At 46.6% G+C, this 20,843-nt stretch overlaps 1 protein-coding gene across 4 annotated transcripts in view; it reads right to left on the bottom strand.

Annotated features, from left to right (window-relative positions):
- Positions 1–20,843, bottom strand: part of LOC112214364 (putative adenosylhomocysteinase 3) — a 41,245-nt gene that overhangs the window by 10,279 nt on the left and 10,123 nt on the right. For 2 of the 4 annotated variants that reach the window (XM_042298108.1, XM_042298107.1), the window contains exons 2-9: positions 6,839–6,947; positions 4,855–4,998; positions 1,549–1,649; positions 1,228–1,330; positions 951–1,045; positions 707–813; positions 372–488; positions 118–181 (exon numbers count right to left, since the gene is read on the bottom strand). In XM_042298108.1, coding sequence (XP_042154042.1) covers positions 118–181; positions 372–488; positions 707–813; positions 951–1,045; positions 1,228–1,330; positions 1,549–1,649; positions 4,855–4,998; positions 6,839–6,947 — 840 coding nt within the window. Of the gene's footprint in view, positions 1–117; positions 182–371; positions 489–706; positions 814–950; positions 1,046–1,227; positions 1,331–1,548; positions 1,650–4,854; positions 4,999–6,838; positions 6,948–7,380; positions 7,405–8,209; positions 8,276–20,843 lie in introns of those variants that run through there. The other 2 variants (XM_042298109.1, XM_042298110.1) reach the window with 2 other exon arrangements.

Raw genomic sequence — 20,843 nt, 5'->3', positions numbered from 1 at the left:
AATGCTACCTACAGTAGTAAAAAACATTGTATCGATACAAATATCAATATAATACTGTCCACAAATAATGTAGCGAAATGCAACTATCAATACACAGTAGGTAAGACAGACTCTTACCTCTCCATATCCACACACAACCACCTGTTTCCCCCCAAACATTACATCAGTGGTCCTCTTCAGACTGGAGGGAGAGCGAAGAAACACACACAAAAAAAACAACAAAAAAAAAATCACAAGAAGTTAGCATGACATGTTTAAGTCGTCCGTAGATTCCCGGGCCGTCAGCGCCCAAAGACAATTATGTGTGACGACAACGACGTAATCGTCCTCCGTCTTTCTGCTTTGAACAGGCATGCCCGGAGTTGTCCTACCCGTCCAGGATGGACTCCCTGCAGCAGTAGAGGTTGTCAAACTTCTGCTTGGTCACAGAGTCGTTGACATTCATGGCCGGGACACACAGCTTCCCCGCCTTGGACAGCTGGTACAACCTATACACAGCAATAAGAGGGGGGGGGAGTCATTACCAGTAAAACCTGACACTACCTGTTATGGCCACTAGATGGAGACATGGCCATAGAAGATGGACCACTCGCTTCAAAACAAACCCCTGAGAAGGGGGAAGCTTACTGACAAAATACTGTTTTTCTCAGTCTAGACAATGAGTCAACTAATAATGAAGCAGTGTGGTTAGCAGTGATCCACCCACCGGTGTACTCCAGTGACGCTCTCCTCCACGATTCCCTTGATCTTCTTGAACATGTTGGGGTATTTCTTATAGATCCAGTGGGTCAGGTCTCCGCCGTCATCTAGGATCTGGAGCAGGACACAACAACGCGTCTCTCTAACTGATCGGGATAAAGGACTGACGCCGTTTACGCCGTAACAAAGTCCGGGTGCCAGTCCGTTACTGAGAGACGGGAGTGATTGAGGGAGACAAGACAGACACGTACCATGTTAGGCTGCCAGCCCTCTAGGTTGACGCAGCGGTCGATGCACCACCAGAAGTCATCCTCCGACTCGCCCTTCCACGCGAACACAGAGAACCCTGGGAGAGAATCGAAAAGATGAGAAATAGAGAAGGTAAGACAAGAGTAATGGAGCAATGCAGCATGTTCTTAGGAATATCCTACCATTGAATTGATGGGCACAGAGAGCCAGCGGTCACGACAGAGAAAGAGCTCCCACACGACACAGACGCTCAAATGAAGCAGCCCTGTTCACACTCACCTCCCTCGGCCAGAGCAGCTGCCACCTCATTCTGAGTGGAGTAGATGTTACAGGCAGCCCACCTGCACTGAGCCCCCAGGGCAGACAGCGTCTCCATCAACACCTGCACGACACACACAGACCAGACCGCGCGCTCAGTTAAGGACACAGCCAACGGAGACGTTCGTGTTCAAAGCAAAGTCCTGCGGCTAAGAGATGCGTGAAGCTGGATTAAGACGAGTGCCATTCAGTATGGCTGTGAGTCGTGGTTCTCTGAGCAGAAGAGGCAGACTCACAGTGGACTGAGCGGTGGATGGTGGCGTGTGTGTGTGTGTAACTCACGGCTGTCTGAGCTGTGATGTGGGTGCAGCCCACTACTTTGGCCCCAGCCAGCGGCTTCTCTCCCTGGGCTCTCTTCCTCAGGGCCATGAGGGCTGGCATCTCTGTGTGGAGGAGACAACGCAACCGACAGGTTATTTTAGACCCAACATTGCAACAACTAAAAAAAAACATTGGTCCCGTTTCAAAACTTCAAAAGGGCATCCTTCTCTGAAAAATCTTTAAAATGACAAAAATCTTAATCAAAAAAAATTCTAACTGGTTAAAGAGTGGTTAATGAAAGTTAGCTGGCCAACATTCTTTGGGAATCCGTCTGTTGCGCTGCCTATAGTCTGTCACCCAGACATTCAGAGCTCAAGCCATGTGTGATGAGGCCCACCGAGCCAGGGCTGTGTCAACCATATTCAAAAATCAACCATATTAATTTCACATTAAAACAATTTATTAATTGCACATCATACCGATCCCTCAAATAAATACACCTGCTCAGCAGTAGGGGGCACAAAGGTCTGTGGAGTGGTTTCCCTTACTTAGACAGCCTTGTCCAAATGAAAAACACTGCCTGCTTTTTAAAGCTATTTTTCTTTACCTCCAAGGGAAGGCTATTCCATAGACAAATGCCTGTATGGAAAAACGTGCTCCTCACAGTACTGTTTACTCTTGGGATTTCACAAGACATGTCACTAGCTCTGGTATTGTGACTGTGTTGGTTAAAGACCATATCAATGTGGCGTTTCTTGTAACCTGGGGCACGGTCATTTAAGATGTCAAACATATGATTAAGTTGGTCCACTCTCGACTCCAAAGGCAACAAGCCCACCTCCCAGAACTCCTGTACCCCACGTGGGTCCTAGAGGGGACATTCGGCATATACCTGATAACATTATTTTGCATGACCTGCATTCTCCCTTTCAGCTTTTTGATAGCCTAATCAAAATGACACTGAATCGAGGTCGAGACAAGCAGTTTCTTAACTTTAATGTTAAAATATCTAGTGTTAAGATAAAAAAATAAAAAAAATATTTAAAAAAGTTTGCCATTTTAGAAATTATTTTAGCATCAATCAGGTCTCCAGAAAGGGATTGATCTAGGGACACACCAAGATAAGATACGCGTTTTAGATTCAATCTTCTTGCCTGCACAGTTTACTGTTATCTTGCCAGCCCTAAGCAACCTCAGTTTTTCCCAAATGTAGTGACAATTTGTTGTCAGACAACCAATATCTAACAAAATGCAATTCCTTACTCCTCTATGTAAACTGTATCCTTTCCTGGTACCAGTATGTCTGAATCATCAGCATAAAGCAGGAGTTTGCACTTCCTCTGACAGAACATCACATACTTGTATTCTGTTGGTCAGATAAGACGAAAACCAATTCCCCGCTACATCATTTAGACCCATGCACTTCAGTGTCACCAGGAGAATGTGTCCACAGTGTCAAAAACTTTCTGCGAGTCTAACACGACCATACCTGTATAGTTCCCCTTTTCACTTTCCTTCTTAATGTGGTCCCCCCCCCCCAAAAAAAAAGTGGATACGGCAAGTATCAGTGGAATGAGCTGTTCTAAAGACAGATTGTAGTTCATAAAGTTTGTGCTCAAGAGGGTATCCCTCAAGTTGATTAAAAACTCATCTCGCTCTCAACAACTTTGGATGAGGCGGTTTCCTACATTTGTTTTACTGCTCTTCTTGTAGAGAGTGGAACCACCCGGGCTGTTTTGAGATGGTTAGGAAATGCACCACTACCAATCGAAAAGGATTACAATATGCGGTACCATTTTAGCAGTGACAAGTACTATCCTTTATGAATCTTGCAGGAAAGGTTATCCAAGCCCAGTTGCTTTGTTTGTGCTCATTAAGCATAGTAGATTGTTCATTTGTGATAGCTTTGCTATGGTAAAAGTTGTTGAAAGACTGGCCATAGTGTCCAGAGCAGATAGGGTAACTTCTTAACCAGAGATGAGGCTATTGTGTTAATAGCCAGTCATAGCATAAAACCTCATTAATATCCAGGCCAATACTACAGGATTTTACCATATGGGGAGTTTTTGAACAAATGCCCTTTAAAAGGTTCCACAGTTTACGAGGCTGATGTAAGTCGTCATTAACGGCGTCTATATAATGTTGGGATATGGCCTTATCCATTTTGTATTTTGCCTGGTTTCTACAGTTAATATAACCGTCGTAATCTTGTTGTAGATTTGTCCTTCTGAATTTGGCCAGGTAGAGATCCTATGTCCTTACGAGGTCTAAGATCACAGCAATTTGATTCTAGTAAATCTAGAAATTATTCTGCTTAGGAGGCCGATCGCACAGGACGACATTTAGGAAGGAGTTTATCTACTCATACCATCCATTTTCAGATCTGAGCGAGGGTTAAAATGCACATCATTCCTAGTAAAAACACACACACGCTGCCACCGTTTCAGTGTAGTCTATGGAACGCTATAACCTGGTAGCTCAACCTCATTGTCCTCAATTGACCCATGTCTCGGTCACAGCAACTACTGCAGCCCTTGTGTTAAAAGCGAGGAGTTTTAATTCCTCTTATTTCGGCAGCAGGCTCTGTGCGTTCACATGGATAAAATTAAGTCCTCTCTGATTGAAACAGTCAAATATGTCATTTTCTGTGCCCACTGCTGACACATCGACCATCTCATCTAGATTGCACTCATCCTCCCTGCATCCCAATGTTTGGCACCGCATTTAAACACCATACATTTAAAAGGCATACATCGCAAACAAGCTAAATGTTACTTTCAGACTTTACAGCTTCAGTGGTGCAGTACAAACACGGGGGACTGTGGGTGGTCAGTGGTGCAGTACAGACACGGGGGACTGTGGGTGGTCAGTGGTGCAGTACAGACACTGGGGACTGTGGGTGGTCAGTGGTGCAGTAGACACTGGGGACTGTGGGTGGTCAGTGGTGCAGTACAGACACTGGGGACTGTGGGTGGTCAGTGGTGCAGTACAGACACTGGGGACTGAGTGGTCAGTGGTGTTGTCCTGTTGGGTTTCAGCAGAGAATGGAGTGTCCCATCACAGCGTGCTTGATTGGGTATTAGTGGGAGAGGCAGGCGGCCCCCTGCTGTTTATCTCACAGGCTGGGAACATACGGCCACTAAGCAAACAGCCCTAGGGGAGATGGCCTGTCAGCAAGGCACACGCATCCAACACACACGTAATCACACCATCAGAGAATCCCTCTCTCTCTCCCACACAGACATCTTCCACCTTGCCACACATCCCTAGCCCACCTTGCCACACATCATCCCTAGCCCACCTTGCCACACATCATCCCTAGCCCACCTTGCTCAGCGATCTCGATCTCCCTGCGTCCGAAGTCTGCTTGCTTGATGTTCTTGATGCAGAAGTCTCCGTTGCCCTTGGAGTTCTTCTGCTGCTTGTCCCGAGGAGAAGTCTCGTCGTCAGAGCTGTCCGTGTACGACGCAGCTAAAAGAGGGAGCAGGACAGAGAAGAGAGGGGTCAGAGGACAGGACACGCACGCAACAGCACATCTACACACACTCAACAGCACACACACACATTAAAATGCACATTCAACATGCCATCAGGATATAGACATTAAACCAACAACATGTGACATGACCACACACTAGACCACAATCTACTCTGATGTCCAAAACAACGTCATATCTCACATTACAAGATATATCTAGGGACTGAGCCCCGGGGCAGAATAAACCAGAAGAGCCTGGGCATCTACATACTCAGTTGGGTTTGATCCTAGCAGAACTCGGCTAGGTGAAGTGAACGTCTGCGCCTCGCATACTCCCTTAATAAAACAAGAAAATTGCGACAGTGGTACTTGTTTGTCCATCTTGAGACGCCGTAGCCAGAATTAAAAATTGTCAGAATGAATCTAACAATTCAAGAAATCAGTCATTAATTTGGACCTTTTTGCCAAGGATATCTTAGTCGCGCAGTTTGACATCTAACTTGGACGCAATATTGCAAAAAGTGCAAGAAAACGAGTCGTATCTCGTTGAATGACCAACAAAACATTGCTGAAGATCAAAAACGTCATAATATATCTACAAACTGTTTCAGGTGGGAAGCATGTGGACGCCTTAAGACGAACAGCTCTCCCACAGTGTGTATGTGTGTGTGTGTGTGTGTGTGTGTGTGCGCGCTCAAGGCCCAGGGCTGGGACAGAGAGCATGTGAACAGGAGAGAGAGAGAGGAAAAGAAAGGGAGCGAGAGACAGTATGGTCAGCGGGGACAGTCAGGACTCGGACTGTTGACTCTTTCTGTGGGAATAATGACAGCAACCACAGAGCTGAGGATCACAGTAGAGGGGATCAGGAAAGAGAGGGAGAGAAAGAGAGTAGCCCAGCGGAGGAGATAGGGTTGAGAGTGTGGGGGGACAGAATGCAACGAGGTACAGTGAGAGGACAAAGAAGAAAGGAGGGAGGGTGAACTTGAGGCATTTGGGTGAAGCGGCCGGTGAGTGTCTGTGCGTGACATTCAAAAAGACTAGGGACAGCCAGGGAGGCTGTGAGTGACATCACAAGTGGAAGAATGAGAGGCCACGTAGGGGATGCCAGGGAAGTCGTACTTCACACTACGTCTTTCACACTTCACTCCTGACAAACATGTTCACAACACTTGAACGTCACCCCGCCAGATTAACTCTGGTTGTAAAGCAAGGGTCACACCCTTTTTATGACACGCAGGACTGACAGGCCTCTCATCCTACTACAAACCATCCCAGCTCTTCAGTGGAAAATATCACCTCTCCTCTTTCTCCCTCCCCCTTCCATTTTTTCTCTCCCCCCGCTCTTGAAAGGGGCCTCTAGGAGCCCTGGGAACAACCAGGAGTGGGATAAGCAGGTGACCAGGACAACAAGTATAGTGCCTCCACCTTTCTCTCCCCCCTCTTTTATGGACCCCCAACCTTAAATCCGGCTTACACTGGCCTGCCTGCCAGAAGAAAAAACAACTGATCTCAAACTTTCACAAGGACATTGGTGTGTGTGTGTGGCTGCAGTTATTATTGAATGGAACACAGTGTTAGAAACTAGAGAGAACACTAGCAGCTCTCTGTGGCCTGTATCGTCTCATCTTAATCCAGTTATACGTTACAGAGAACATTCCTGCTCCCCACCTATCTGGGAATAGACTCTTACTGTGTGATACTGGATACTGTACCTGGGCTGTGATTAGTTAGGCACAGGTTGTGTCAGGGCGCTCGTGAGCGTGTCAGGTGTGTGCACGTGCTAGGTGTGTATGTGTGTGTGCGCACGCACACACGCGCGCGTATTCTCAGTACCTGAGCCGTAGCTGTCTGTGGAGGACTGGGAGATGGATCGGGACAGAGAGCGGCGGCCGATCTTGGTGGGACGTTTGTTGAACTCTTGTTTTTGGTCCGCAAACTGGATCTGCTGGCAGAGGGAGGAATGAGACCACAACGACCACACAAGCACCAACGTCCAACACCCAGTCAAAAACGAAAAACGCAGCAACTCCTTTCCCTGACAGACTTTCTTGTTGGCCCCTTGTACATCTTAAAAGGAAGTATCAGATGGGAATAACCAAAGCAACATGATAACCGTAGAAATCGAGGCTGTGTCGAGTTTCCACCATTTACCCACATCAGGCTCTGTATGATCTAAAAGGGGTGTGGGGGAAAGTGTCTAGGGGTTCGGGGATAGTGATTGATTTAACACAACCACGGGTTAAAAATCACGATTTATCTGCAGTAACATTATGTTAGACCTACATTCTACTAACAGGCCAGAGCCAGGGAGGCAGCTTTGGTTTGGAGGAAACATAAGTTAATCCTGCTGCTGGTAATATTGATGGATTACTTACTGGCGTCATAAAAACCGGCAACTCGGACACAACTTAATGGAGAAACTACATGGAAAGCGATGCCGTAGATGATGTTATGATCAAACCGGATGTAAAAACGTATGAAATCTCAGTGATGTAGAGCGGCATAGTTGAGCGATTATGTAACATTTCACAATCTGGACAAAAATATGAGCACTGGGAGATTTCAGACAAAAACAGAGTTGAGATTGAAAATGTTTCTTGAAATCTTTTATCCGGGTTTCATTTTTCAAGCACCTGGACTACACCTCAATGTGTGTAAACATTCCACTTATCGTCGGAGCGTAAAACAAAAGCGTAAACCGTCAAATGAGTGTGTGTGTGTGTACGCACAACACACTGACACAGTCACGCTGAAATAAGCCCATAAGTGTCTGACGCACATCCAGAGTACCAGACGCGCCCGTCCACCTCTCTCTACAGGAAGCTACGGCGTGACTACCGAAATACCGAGAGGGAGTGGGAGTGACTCGTGGTTGCGCAATCTGGATTTCACACCAACCAACCAAATGGATATGAGTCACGGGGGAGGCAAAGGTCTTGCGTACTCATGATAGGAGGTCGGGTTTTTCAAGTATCCACTCGGCTTCCTTCCTCTTCACTCAGAAGAATGTCACACGTGGTATTATATTAACACTGGCATTAGAACCATGCACGGTACTGACCGAACTCATATAAACAGTCCGGAAAACTGGAGAAAAAAACAACAACAACGAGATCCATAAACGCCTGTACACATATGTAGATTTCATTTAAATCTACCGAAGCCTTGTCAGTCCCAACCTAATCCATCCTCCTCCAGTCTTACCTTTCTCCTACTGGGTTCACCTCCACTGTCGTCATTCTTCTTCGACAACATGACTCAGTGGCCTGGTGCGAGGTGAGAAACTGTGTTTGGACTAGAGGGCGTGGGTCTGGAAAACTAGCAGTTATGGGCCTTGTCCATTTATACCCTCTTTACCCAGGCTGCTTTACCCCCGATCCAGCCCGGACTGGTCTGGACTGTCACCCATGTGCTGTGCCTCAGAAACAAAGCAGAATTGTTCCCCACTTCTGCTTTTCCCACTCCTCTCTCCCTCTACTTGTTTAATTGTTATTTGTTCCCAGGCTGAATTGGATTGGGGATTCTTTATCACAGCCAAAAACTGTGTGACCCACAACAGGCTCTTGGCTGGAGACTATTGAGGTCATTCATAGTAGACCGGTGGACCCAGGGTGAAAAATGGTAGGAAGGAGGGTTGCAGAACTGTATTTTGAGGCTGTGTTACTTCAGAATCGGGGGGGGGGAAATCAGGACAGTGGGTTCTGCCAAGGAGAGACCCTGGTCTGCCACCACTGGGACAGACAATAGAGACTTTGTGTAAGTGATTAGGCCCATTTTGCTTGTGTGAGACCAAGGTCGCTGAACTAGAAAATATTGTAGCCTAGAAGAAAGAGACCTACAGGAGCTCTATGGTGGCAGTTCACAATAGCCCATGCCCACTTACCCAGAGGTGAGAGATCACATAGCATCAAAAGGTTTGGCTTCATCTTCTTGCAAAAACATTTTAGTCTGTTACTTGTTTTAATCAAAGTTCAAACCAAGGGTCACAGAGGGGCAAACAACAGGAAACGGATTTCAAACTTGGCCACCCGACTTGGTCCTTATGCCAGATCGTCATGCTAGTGTGCGACGGAAACGGACTGCTTGGACATGTGCCTCCTGACCTTATGAGTGTCCGGAGCAAACTTCTCTTCGACAGCCAACACACACACACACACACACACACACACACACACACACACACACACACACACACAGGTCTACGAGGTTTCATAGGGCAGGAGGAGAGGACCGAGGGTCAGTAATCAAAGCATTAATCCTGTGTGTTCAGACCGGCTGACTGCTGACACATTCCAGGAGCACTAACATATAAAGAGTACTAACGTATAAATAGGAGACAAGAGTGCCAAGAATTGGGAACGCGGCAATAGATCATTTCCATTTGGTAATGCGTGTTAGACTAGGCCATCAGGGGAATATAAGTGAGGCTGACGTGCATGATCCGTGTTAGGACATTCAATGAACGCATGAGCAACCACAGGCTGACGAAAAGGGGTTCCGTTCAGAACGCTGACATCCATCCACCGCTGCATTGAGGAAAGCGAAGAGTGAAAATGATTGGAGAGAATGTGAACGGATTACATGCCACTCAACTAAACTTCCCCCTTGTTCCCTCAAATGACCGTAATGTTACACTCTAAAAGCCAAATGATGCTCGATCTGAAAAATGTGCTCACAGCTGCATGCGTAGCATTAGCTAACATGCTAGTGAGAGCTGATGGTTTATGCAAGAGCGAGAGGGAGGGAGGACCACAGACTGCTAGCAGGGTACAGGGTAAACTGCCTGCCCTACAGCAGCACTCTGGCCCAGCACTAGGATCACCTAACCCAGTTAAACCAGACTGAACTCTGGGCCCACCATTGTAGTGACACGACAGTGAAACGCAGGGGAAACCGTTTGGATGGCAGGCTAAGGATTATCAGCAGGGCATGATGAATGAACTACCGTTCTACATTTCCTGCGGAACAGTAAAACACATTGATCACAGAGCAGAGGGAGGAGATGTTTAAACAGATTAGAGGAAAATATTACTGACGACTGTAGTGGGGGGGGAATGACCATTCATCTAGAAATATGAACAGCAGCAATTCATCTTGATCACTGACAGAGGGCAACCATGTGGATCTCTCCCCAATGCGGCTAAGGGAATAATCATAGCTAGGCCTAATTGTCAATTTTTGTGGATTAAATAGATGCTACAGAAATGGATTAATCAGACTGGACCAATGATTCGTCTTAATCCCACATCCAGGATGAGACAGGGCAGGGGTCGCTGAGAGATCAAAGCTTTCTCTGGTGCAACACCAATGCTGCAAAGTATTGAATACTAGCCTTCTCTCTCCCTGCATCCTACTGCAGAGTCTGCATTAATGGCATTAACCTTGCAGCACTGCACAGCACCATGGCGCATTATACAGAGAGTATGCATGTTCAGTGATTGCAAGGCTAATGAGATGTAAATAATAGATGCTAACCCAACACTGCGGAATAGAGCGTGCGGTCACCTCTCGCTGGAGCTGGGCATGGCTAGTTGACTGTAGCCTAGAGAGGAACCAGGTCAATGTTGGCCAGCCAGCCAGGCAGAATCACAGGCACCCCCATGGCCCAAAATGACCAACCCGTGCCACATTTACAGTGCCTGGGGAGGACAGGTGACAGGTGCCTTGTGCTCCCTCGGCCCAGACAGAGAGGTACCTACATCGGCAAGGTTGGCGTCACCAGGTGGCCGTGTATTCGCTTGGCAAGGCGGCCAGTCAGTCATGTTACACAACTGCCAAAAGCCCAAGACCACCAAAGGTGAGGTCTCATTACGCAATAAGGCCCGGGGAAGTGTGGTATATGGCCAATATACCACGGCTAAGGGCTGTTCTTAAGCACGACGCAATGTGCAGTGCCTGGATACAGCCCTTAGCCGGGGTATATTGGCAATATACACGACAAACCCCCAAGGTGCCTTATTGCTATTATAAAACTGGTTCACGACATAATTACAACAGTTAAATAAATACAAATAATTGAAAATATAATACCCACGGTATATGGTCTGATATGCTCTGGTCATATACACTCAGTGGCCGGTTTATCAGATACAGATCGAGTACTGGGTCGGACCCCCCTGTAGCAATGAAGGGATGTACCTGGTCAGCAACAATGTTCAGATATCCTGTGGCATTCAAACGTTGCTCAGTTGGTATCAAGGGACAGAGCGTGTGCAAGGAAACCACTCCCCATACCCTTACACCACCAGCCTGTACCGTTGACACCAGGCAGGATGGGGCTGCGGACTCATGCTGCTTACGCCAAATCCTGACTCTGCCATCCCCATGACGTAACAGGAACATGGGATTTGTCGGACCAGGCAATGTTTTTCCACTCCTCAATTGTCCAGTGTTGGGGATCGCCGTCCCACTGGAGCCCCCTCTTGTTGTTTTTATCGGATAGGAGTGGTACCCGGTGTGGTCGTCTGCTGCAATAGCTGCACCATCATCCATGACAAGGACCGACGAGGAGTGTGTTCCGTGTTGCCGTTCTGCACACCACTGGTTGTACTGCCCCATTATTTTCCTGTTTGTGGCCCGCTTGTTGGCTTGCACGAATCGAACCATTCTCCCTCGACTTCTCTCGTCAACGAGATGTTTTTCCCCACCCACAGGACGTTTGTTGTTTGTTTGTCGCACCATTCTCGGTAAACCCTAGACACGGTCGTGCGTGAAAAGCCCAGGAGGCCGGTGGTTTCTGAGATACTGGCACCGACGATCATACCTCGCTCAAAGTCACTTCAGCCACTCGTTCTGCCCATTCTAACATTCAACCGAACAGTAACTGAATGCCTCGATGCCTGTCTGGCTGCTTTATAAAGCAAGCTACTTTCTGTAGGAGGCATCCACTTTCATGAATGGTGTGGCGTACCTAGTATACTGGCCACAGTGTATACTAGTCATATTACTATAGTAGTATCCGGAGCTGAAAGTGGGAGAGCCGGAGGCCGGCATGCGTGTTGCTCCAGGCCCAGTCTCACTAGGGTCGGCTGCAGGGTAAGCGGTTCCAGGGCGAAGCCGCAGAGCGATACCCACTGAGCAACCAGCCGCCATGGGGTCTGAAGCCCTGGAAAGAGTTCCAGGAGAACAGCGAGAAGAGGGGCTTCAAACAGCACGGAGCATTAAGCTACAGTCCTGAGAAAAATAAACAGGCACAGATGTGATCCGATCTGATACTGTGGAATCCACACCAGGCAGAGTCCATAGTTCAACAGAGAGAATGATAAACAGACAGGGAGGGAGGTGCCAGAGACACATAGGACCAGTACAGGCCTGGGTGGATGATACAGGATGGGTTGGAGGACTATGGGAAAGGAGAGAAATGAAAAGGAATATACCTAGTCAGTTGTACAACAACGCATTCAACTGAAAATGTGTCTCCAGCATTTAACTCAACCTCTCTGAAATCAGAGAGGTGAGTGGGGGGCTGCCATAAATTGACATCAGGAAGAGGAATTAACCGTTTGAGAGAGGGGGGTGAAAGTGATTTATTTTATTTTTTTTAAATAGGGAGAGAAACACAGAGAAAGAGTGAGTCCATGATAAAATGTACTACAACCATACATCAGCCTGCTGAAATACTCTGTATACACAGTTGGGAGTATGTGTGTGAGGGGTCAGAACTCTGGTCCTCCATCCCTGCAGCTGACAGGCAGGCCCTGCTCTACAGTACTATTTGTGATGTTCTGACAACACTAGCTACAGACTGAGCTATACTCTGGCTGGAGGGCTCATAGCTGGATGGGGAGAAGAGGAGTCGCAGGCTATCCTGATTCCTGACATGACAGCACATCAGCTGGATCAGACCAGGAAAGACACACAAGCCCCTTGAAGCAATGAAGGGAGGCCAGGACATATTAAGGGAAATATTAACACAATGTTAAGAAATGCATTTGCATTGACAAATAAAAATGTGTTTGTTTTTCCATTATTAGGAAAAAAACTACTCCTCTTCCATGAGAAAAACCCCCTTCATGAGCGAAAATGTTACAAATGTACTCTCACAGAGGCAGAAAAATCCACTTTCTTACAAAATCAAACAAATTGATAAAAAAAAGCTTTTTCTACCGGGACAGGAATGGTTGTTTATGGGAGAAGAACTCTCTCCAGCAGCAGAGGTTCAGAGGACAGCGTGTCAACCCCAGCCTGTGTCCTTCTGGATCAGAAAGTAGGCTGGAGGCTCGTAGATCGATGCGTTTATAACACCCCCCTCCCCAGGCATAAACTCCAGCGGTACCTTTCTACATGGTTAACTTCAACGTACGAGATAACAGACTCAGTGATGGCTGTCCTATCCATCTCCACTGAGTTAGGTACATCTGTTTTTACTATTTGGTTTGCCCCTTACTTGTGGGAAAATCCCCAAGGCACACTAAAATTGGATGAATTGATTGGCTGATTGAAGAAGAATGTGTTTGTTTTCTATGGTTTTGTTTTGCGTTTCGTGTATTGGATGTAAAAGAAAATTATAGATATAATGATTGTGTTCTCAGGACGACTCCCTGTCAAAATAAAATAAAAAAATAAAACACAAATATGCAACACATTCTGTTTCTGGTTCCCACCAACACCTAGGTATTATCTAAAGACGATTTTATAGCTTCAATTTAGGTTAGCCTACCTCATCTTTACTACACAATACGTCATCCCTTTTTCCTGAATGAAAATGCTCCCCCTTGGCATAGGAAAGAGACGCAAGATACTGTTAGGCCAAATCCCTAGACTATCGCACCTACATGTGGGATCACTCTGCCTCCCCACTCTCTCTCCCAGTCCACAGACCTTCCTCAAGGCATCTACTTCACTCCAGAACTGCATTCAGCAGGCAAACACTAGTCAGACTAAAGTTCACTTCCAGTCTCCTCTGCTCATCCACAACCAGACAAAGACGCATTCAGAGAGGTACCACAAAAACAACGCACCCAGAAGCATTGCTATCAATAATGCACCAAATCCTTTTGGGCAGATGACAATGATAAGCCTGCATGTGGAGCCCACACTGGCATGACATGCAATATAATTGAGTCAGTGTCACGTGACGCCCTGAAGGAAGTTTAAACACTGAGGCGCAGGCCTTTGTAACAGGAGCATGGGAACTAGCCTACCCCCAGACAGAGCAGGGTGGAGCCCACATTGGCAGACAGGAGATGGGGGAATGCACGCAAAAGGGCTGGGTGCTCACTGCTTGGACACTGATCTGCAGAGGGGGGCACACAGAGCGCGTTGGGGGGGCCTGGAGTTTGACGATAGACCAGCTTAATTCACGTCGCTTTTCAAAACACTTTTGAGAAGAGGCGCCTGCAATGTAATGATTGACTGCGTGAGAAGTCAATCAGTCTGTCCACTGAAGCTGACCAGATCCCAAGATGTCATTTAGCTAGTGGCATGCACGGCTATTACTGAGTGAGTGAGGCATTTCAAATATATAATCTCCCAACATCCTCTGCCAACCCCCCCCCCCATGTCGCATTGCCAAACTTAACAAAACATGGGAAGACAAAACGATTTTGAAATCGGTTACCGCCCTCGGTGAAGAAGTTTGACCTTTCAAACAACGAGGCAATGAAAAGCACCAGGACAGAGCGCGGGACCAAACTGAACTTTGATGTGGTGGGGGTTTTTCCGCTTCAGAGAGACAAAGGTAAAGTCATTTGACGAGCTGACGGGAAGGGAAAACTCCCTCCCTAACAGAGTGTTAGGTAAACAGAGGACAGTCCAAATGGGCTGCCGCGGACAGTGACACGTCTTTGACAGAGATGACATGGATTGCGCCGTCTCTATGGCATGGCACAGCCAGAACAGTCAGGTCTTTGGCAATGCCAACAGGAGCAGCCAGGACAGGCCATTCCTCAGAGTCCTTATCCTCTCAGAGAGCTCACAGTTCAGTGTGTTACAGCAGAGGAACATTGTGAAACCCAGGGAAAAGTACAGTAGAGGAGTGAGAGAGACAGAGAGAAGGCTTATTGTCTTTGATTCCAGGAGAGGGAAGTTATCCATGTGTGTGTGTGTGTGTGTGTGTGTGTGTGTGTGTGTGTAAACGGATCCTTGCGTGTGAAGTGTGCATACTCCATTGTGACCCTTGAGCTGTACAGAGACACATCTAGGGCAGGCCCTGTGTGTGTGCACTCGGCAGTAACAACAGGGGTTGGAGCCTGGACTGCTACGATGTGGATGGTGGGGGAGTGGTAGCTTCAACAAATAAACCAGACCCAGTCTTAACTGGGCTATAAGAGGAACACAAGTATGTGATTAAGCTCTGCTTTGGTTTTAAGAGATCCCATATCTTTAGGACACAACATTATGCTAGATCTTTAGCGCGTGTAAAATCTGACTGAAAGGTAACGAAGGGTGAGATAATTAGGCCTGCTGAGGAGACATTGTCAACACTAGAGGTCGACCGATTGATTTTTCAACGCCGATACCGATTATTGGAGGACCAAAAAAGCCGATATCGATTAATCGGACGATTGAAATGTATTTATTTGTTATAATAACAATTACAACAATACTGAATGAACACTTATTTTAACTTAATATAAAACATAAATAAAATCAATTTAGTTTCAAGTAAATAATGAAACATGTTCAATTTGGTTTAAATAATGCAAAAACAAAGTGTTGGGGTAGAAAGTAAAAGTGCAATATGTGCTATGTAAGAAAGCTAACGTTTCAGTTCCTTGCTCAGAACATGAGAACATATGAAAGCTGGTGGTTCCTTTTAACATGAGTCTTCAATATTCCCAGGTAAGAAGTTTTAGGTTGTAGTTATTACAGGAATTATAGGACTATTTTTCCCTCTATACCATTTGTATTTCATTAACCTTTGACTATTGGATGTTCTTATAGGCACTTTAGCCCTCTAGTGGTGTGGGGGCTGTGCTTTGGCAAAGTGGGTGGGGTTATATCCTTCCTATTTGGCCCTGTCCGGGGGTGTCCTCGGATGGGGTCACAGTGTCTCCTGACCCCTCCTGTCTCAGCCTCCAGTATTTATGCTGCAGTAGTTTGTGTCGGGGGGCTAGGGTCAGTTTGTTATATCTGGAGTACTTCTCCTGTCCTATTCGGTGTGTTGTGTGAATTTAAGTGTGCTCCCTCTAATTGTCTCCCTCTCTTTCTTTCTCTCTCTCGGAGGACCTGAGCCCTAGGACCATGCCTCAGGACTACCTGACATGATGACTCCTTGCTGTCCCCAGTCCACCTGGACGTGCTGCTGCTCCAGTTTCAACTGTTCTGCCTGTGATTATTATTATTTGACCATGCTGGTCATTTATGAACATTTGAACATCTTGGCCATGTTCTGTTATAATCTCCACCCGGCACAGCCAGAAGAGGACTGGCCACCCCACATAGCCTGGTTCCTCTCTAGGTTTCTTCCTAGGTTTTGGCCTTTCTAGGGAGTTTTTCCTAGCCACCGTGCTTCTACACCTGCATTGCTTGCTGTTTGGGGTTTTAGGCTGGGTTTCTGTACAGCACTTTGAGATATCAGCTGATGTACGAAGGGCTATATAAATACATTTGATTTGATTTTGATTTAGTATTGCCAGTGTAACAGCATAGCTTCCGTCCCTCTGCTCGCTCCTCCCTGGGCTCGAACCAGCAACACAACGACAACAGCCACCATCGAAGCAGCGTTACCCATGCAGAGCAAGAGGAACAACTACTAGAAGGCTCAGAGCGAGTGACGTTTGAAACACTATTAGTGCGCGCTAACTAGCAAGCCATTTCAATTTGGTTACACCAGCCTCATCTCGGGAGTTGATAGGCTTGAAGTCATAAACAGCGCAATGCTTGACGCACAACGAAGAGCTGCTGGCAAAACGCACAAAAGTGCTGTTTGAATTCATGTCTACGCGCCTGCTTCTGCCTACCACCGCTCAGATACTTGTATGCAACGTAGGACACGCTAGATAATATCTAGTAATATCAACCATGTGTAGTTAACTAGTGATTATGATTGATTGTTTTTTATAAGATAAGTTGCCAGCTAGCATTAAACTTACCTTGGTTTACTGCATTCGCGTAACAGGCAGTCTGCTTGTGGAGTGCAACGAGAGAGACGGCAGGTTGTTATTGCGTTGGACTAGTTGAGAAGGTGAAAATCTGTCGTTCTGCCCCTGAACAAGGCAGTTAACCCACCATTCCGAGGCCGTCATTGAAAATAAGAATGTGTTCTTAACTGACTTGCCTAGTTAAATTGGCGCCCAAAAATACTGATTTCCGATTGTTATGAAAACTTGAAATCGGCCCCAATTAATCGGCCATTCCGATTAATCGGTCAACACCATAAGTCTCTCTGGGCACAGTTGAGGAGAGTCTTGGCAGGATGGGCTGAGGACAGCCTGGCATGAGTGTACCATTGTTCTGATGAGAACAGTCTTCAAACGCTTCAGCTTATCTGCCTCTTACTGCCCATTTTAGAAGATACCGGTCAAAACTAACCATAATGCTACACCCCCCCCCCAGGAATTTACCCATTAACCGACAAGTTAGAGTTTCCTTCAAGAGGAACATCTCACCAACCTACTGCTGCAGACTCCCTCAGAGTCTTATTGGCGGTGGGCGCTTTAGTTAGAGAACCTTTTGAAAACTAGAACCACAAACCTGATCAAACTAGGCTGCCTGGACTCGTTTCGGAAACGTATTTTGTTCTGCCAGCGGCTGAACCCCACGTACCAATGTCCGCATCCAACAAGTCTGATAATCCACTGGCCTGACACCCCGGGCTTGAGGACGTGGGATCTTCAACATTATTTTTTCTGAATGATGCCTATTATTCAAAAGGGTTTTAATGGAGATGGGAAGGACACTGGGACAAGCCGCACCATGTTCAGAGGGAAAATACAGCTTCAGGCTTCAATAGAAGGGTCATACAGTACATCTCTATCGGTACTTGAGTTGAAATGATGCCCTTTATGACAATAAACTCTCGCTCTATGTAATTATATAGGCTGCAACTCTGTGCATGCGCCACTTTTCCACAGATTCTAACAAATCTGCAAAGTTACCCTGGTTAGTCTCAATGAGAATATTGCTTCAAGAGACCCATGGTTCATGAAACCTACCATTCGTCACCCACCCAATACTTAATTGACTTGAGTCAGTCAGAGCAAAAAGAGACATGCGACCCGATGCAAGGTTGTCAGTAGTCAGCGGGAGGAAGAATGGAAGTCTCTGTTGGGGAGCGACGACAGGCTGTTAATCCTCCCAGACCTCACTTAGGCTCTCCTCACAGGGGAGTTGGCTACCCACAGGGAAACAAGTTCTTGGAACAGACCGTCCAGGAGTCAGATGCTTTGCCATTTGCCAAGATTGAAAAAAAAAAAATCATTTATAAAACCTTTTTTTTTATAAAAATAAAAATAAATCTTTTGACAGCACAGAGATTGCTGACCCATTTGATGAATTCAGGTTCTAAAAGCTAAACAAAAACAAATGGACTGGCGAAAGATCAGGGTTGGGGATATAAAAACGCAGAAAAGATTAGTCAGAAAATCCAGATTGTTCAGAATTGTTTTAAATAAATCCCATATCATGTGTTGACTGCAGCGGTGAGGGGTCTAACACTTCTGAATATTATTTCTCCCAATTATTACAGACACTACTTTGTGTCAACATCTCATGTTGCCATCCGCCACGCCATATCACCGGCAAGAGAAAGGGCAGGCAACCAACCCAAACACTGGCTGGCAACATTTGTGACAGCGAGGTTCATGCCTGTCAGCAAACAGGAGAAACGGGAGGAACAGGGCGCCAGACGACTCCATAGAGACCTGGTATTGAATAGCCTAGGCGATCCTGAAAAGACAGATTTCTAAAAAACTAGGCTAAACTTAACAGGACAAGAACAGAGCACAGGCCATGTCAACAACTTAAGTCTCTGACCGGAGTCCTTTTTAGGAGTGTAATTGTGGGAGAAACATAGCTCCCCCTTTGGGACCAGCTGGCCAGGGTGACAGGGCAGAGAACACCCACACACGGGCTGCTGCACCTGTTCTCGGTGAGGGAGGGGAACACAGTGCTGACCCCTTCACAGGAGGGAGTTCTTAGAATGTGACATTGTTCGAGGAAGATGGAGCTCCAACAGGTAATAGGAGCCGACGCGTAGAAATAGAACATGTAGAACTATGGGTCTGTGGGGTAAGCAGCAACCATTCGCACAGGGCGTGTTCCTCCACTCAGCGATCTATGTCGACGCTCTCATTTGAACATTTAATTGTTATTTTAAATCACAATAATAACTATGTTGAGGCTCAAGGATACCGCTTTACCCAAAGCTCTTTGTGTTGCATGTTTTCCACTTACGTCATTCCCTGGTGCTTCCCTAAAACCAGCAGCACTCCTTTGTGCTACAGGACCTTCAAAGCAACTGAAGAGGCTGTTCTTTGAGCTCGCCCACTAACACGGCCACAGGTACACTCATTCATACAATCCTTTCCCGCATTCACTCGCTTCCGCCAGGCCACGGCTCACCGAACACAATAGACGAGCGAAAGGCTAGGCCACACAGCACTCTACCCATTTTATTCAGCCTCCCCAGCCCTGCTGTCACGGAATAACACTCCATTAGAGGACAACTGGATCAAAACAGACCCAGATAATGCAGGACAAAGTGCCCTCTGATTATACTGAGACGAGATACAAATTACAAAAAAAAGAACAAAATAAAAAAGGTACATGGTGTGCTATATAGAGGGAGTTAAATGTGGGGCTGAGTGAACAGATTTTAACAGAAATATCAAAGTATAGAAGGCCGAGCTCTGAAAATAGTAGTTTTGCGTGGAAAATCCTCACAAGAAAACAAGATATGCTTGTAGCTACAAAATGAAAAAACAATTAATCTTCTGTACTTTATTTTACCTTTAAAATATGGTTCTCACTTCAAATAAAAAAAGCACATTACTTACTGGGGGGGGGGTCTTGTTTTCTGCACATATCAGCATGTCAGACACCCATACAGTTAATCATTCTATTTCTTCTGTGAGCAGGACAGAGACACTGACTGGGACAGAAAGGAAAATCAAGTTAACGTTGAAATCTGGACAGACAGCCCGAGGCTCACCCTGCTCAGCTACCATTTAGGGACAACCAGCAGGGCCAGACAGGACCCAGGGTTCGGAATCTGCGTTGGCTGGATTGCCCTCAGTATTCCTGGACACCAACCCCCCTGCTTTACCCTGAGAAAGCCTCTATCTCCCCACCCACTCCTCACTGATCCAAAAGAAGAAACCCACACAATGACCATGCAATACAACCCCTCCGAGGACACAAACCCAAATGGAAAAGACTACACATTCACAAGATTGTAACAGAGACAATTGTTACATTAACAGTCTCTTTGGGGCCCTAAACGGTGGTAGACCTCCACACCATTGAACGTAGGGGTCTGTCCACGGCTAGGCAGATTGGGTAGCCCTGATGGACAAGCCGACAGCCCAGGCACTCTAACACCAGTACATTTTAGTTCACTCTGATATATGAAGTGCAGTGCCGTTTGAATCCTCCATGCCTCCTTATCAATGTCAACTTGGTTTGTGTTTGTGGCTTGGGCTGTGTGTGAGCAGAGCAGCGCGGCGGGAAATGGGTGCCTGCAGTTTTGACCTGGAGGCCATTTTCAAAGCAGGAAGAGCAGGGCGATGAATTAAAAAAGGCTTTCATGGTCTTTCTGCGCATTTCATTAACGTAGACCCCGGGGGAAAATCACTGGCCACATTCCCCCCATTCAAACTCTGAGCAATAATCCACTGGGTGAATGGTGAAAAGGAGAGATCCAACAGGATCATCCCCGTCAATGACATAAGAAGAG

This window comes from Oncorhynchus tshawytscha, linkage group LG15, assembly GCF_018296145.1.
Source record: "Oncorhynchus tshawytscha isolate Ot180627B linkage group LG15, Otsh_v2.0, whole genome shotgun sequence".
Classification (NCBI taxonomy): Eukaryota; Metazoa; Chordata; class Actinopteri; order Salmoniformes; family Salmonidae; genus Oncorhynchus; species Oncorhynchus tshawytscha.
Note: the sequence above shows the minus strand (reverse complement) of the source record. Positions and strands in the feature narration are given on the sequence as shown.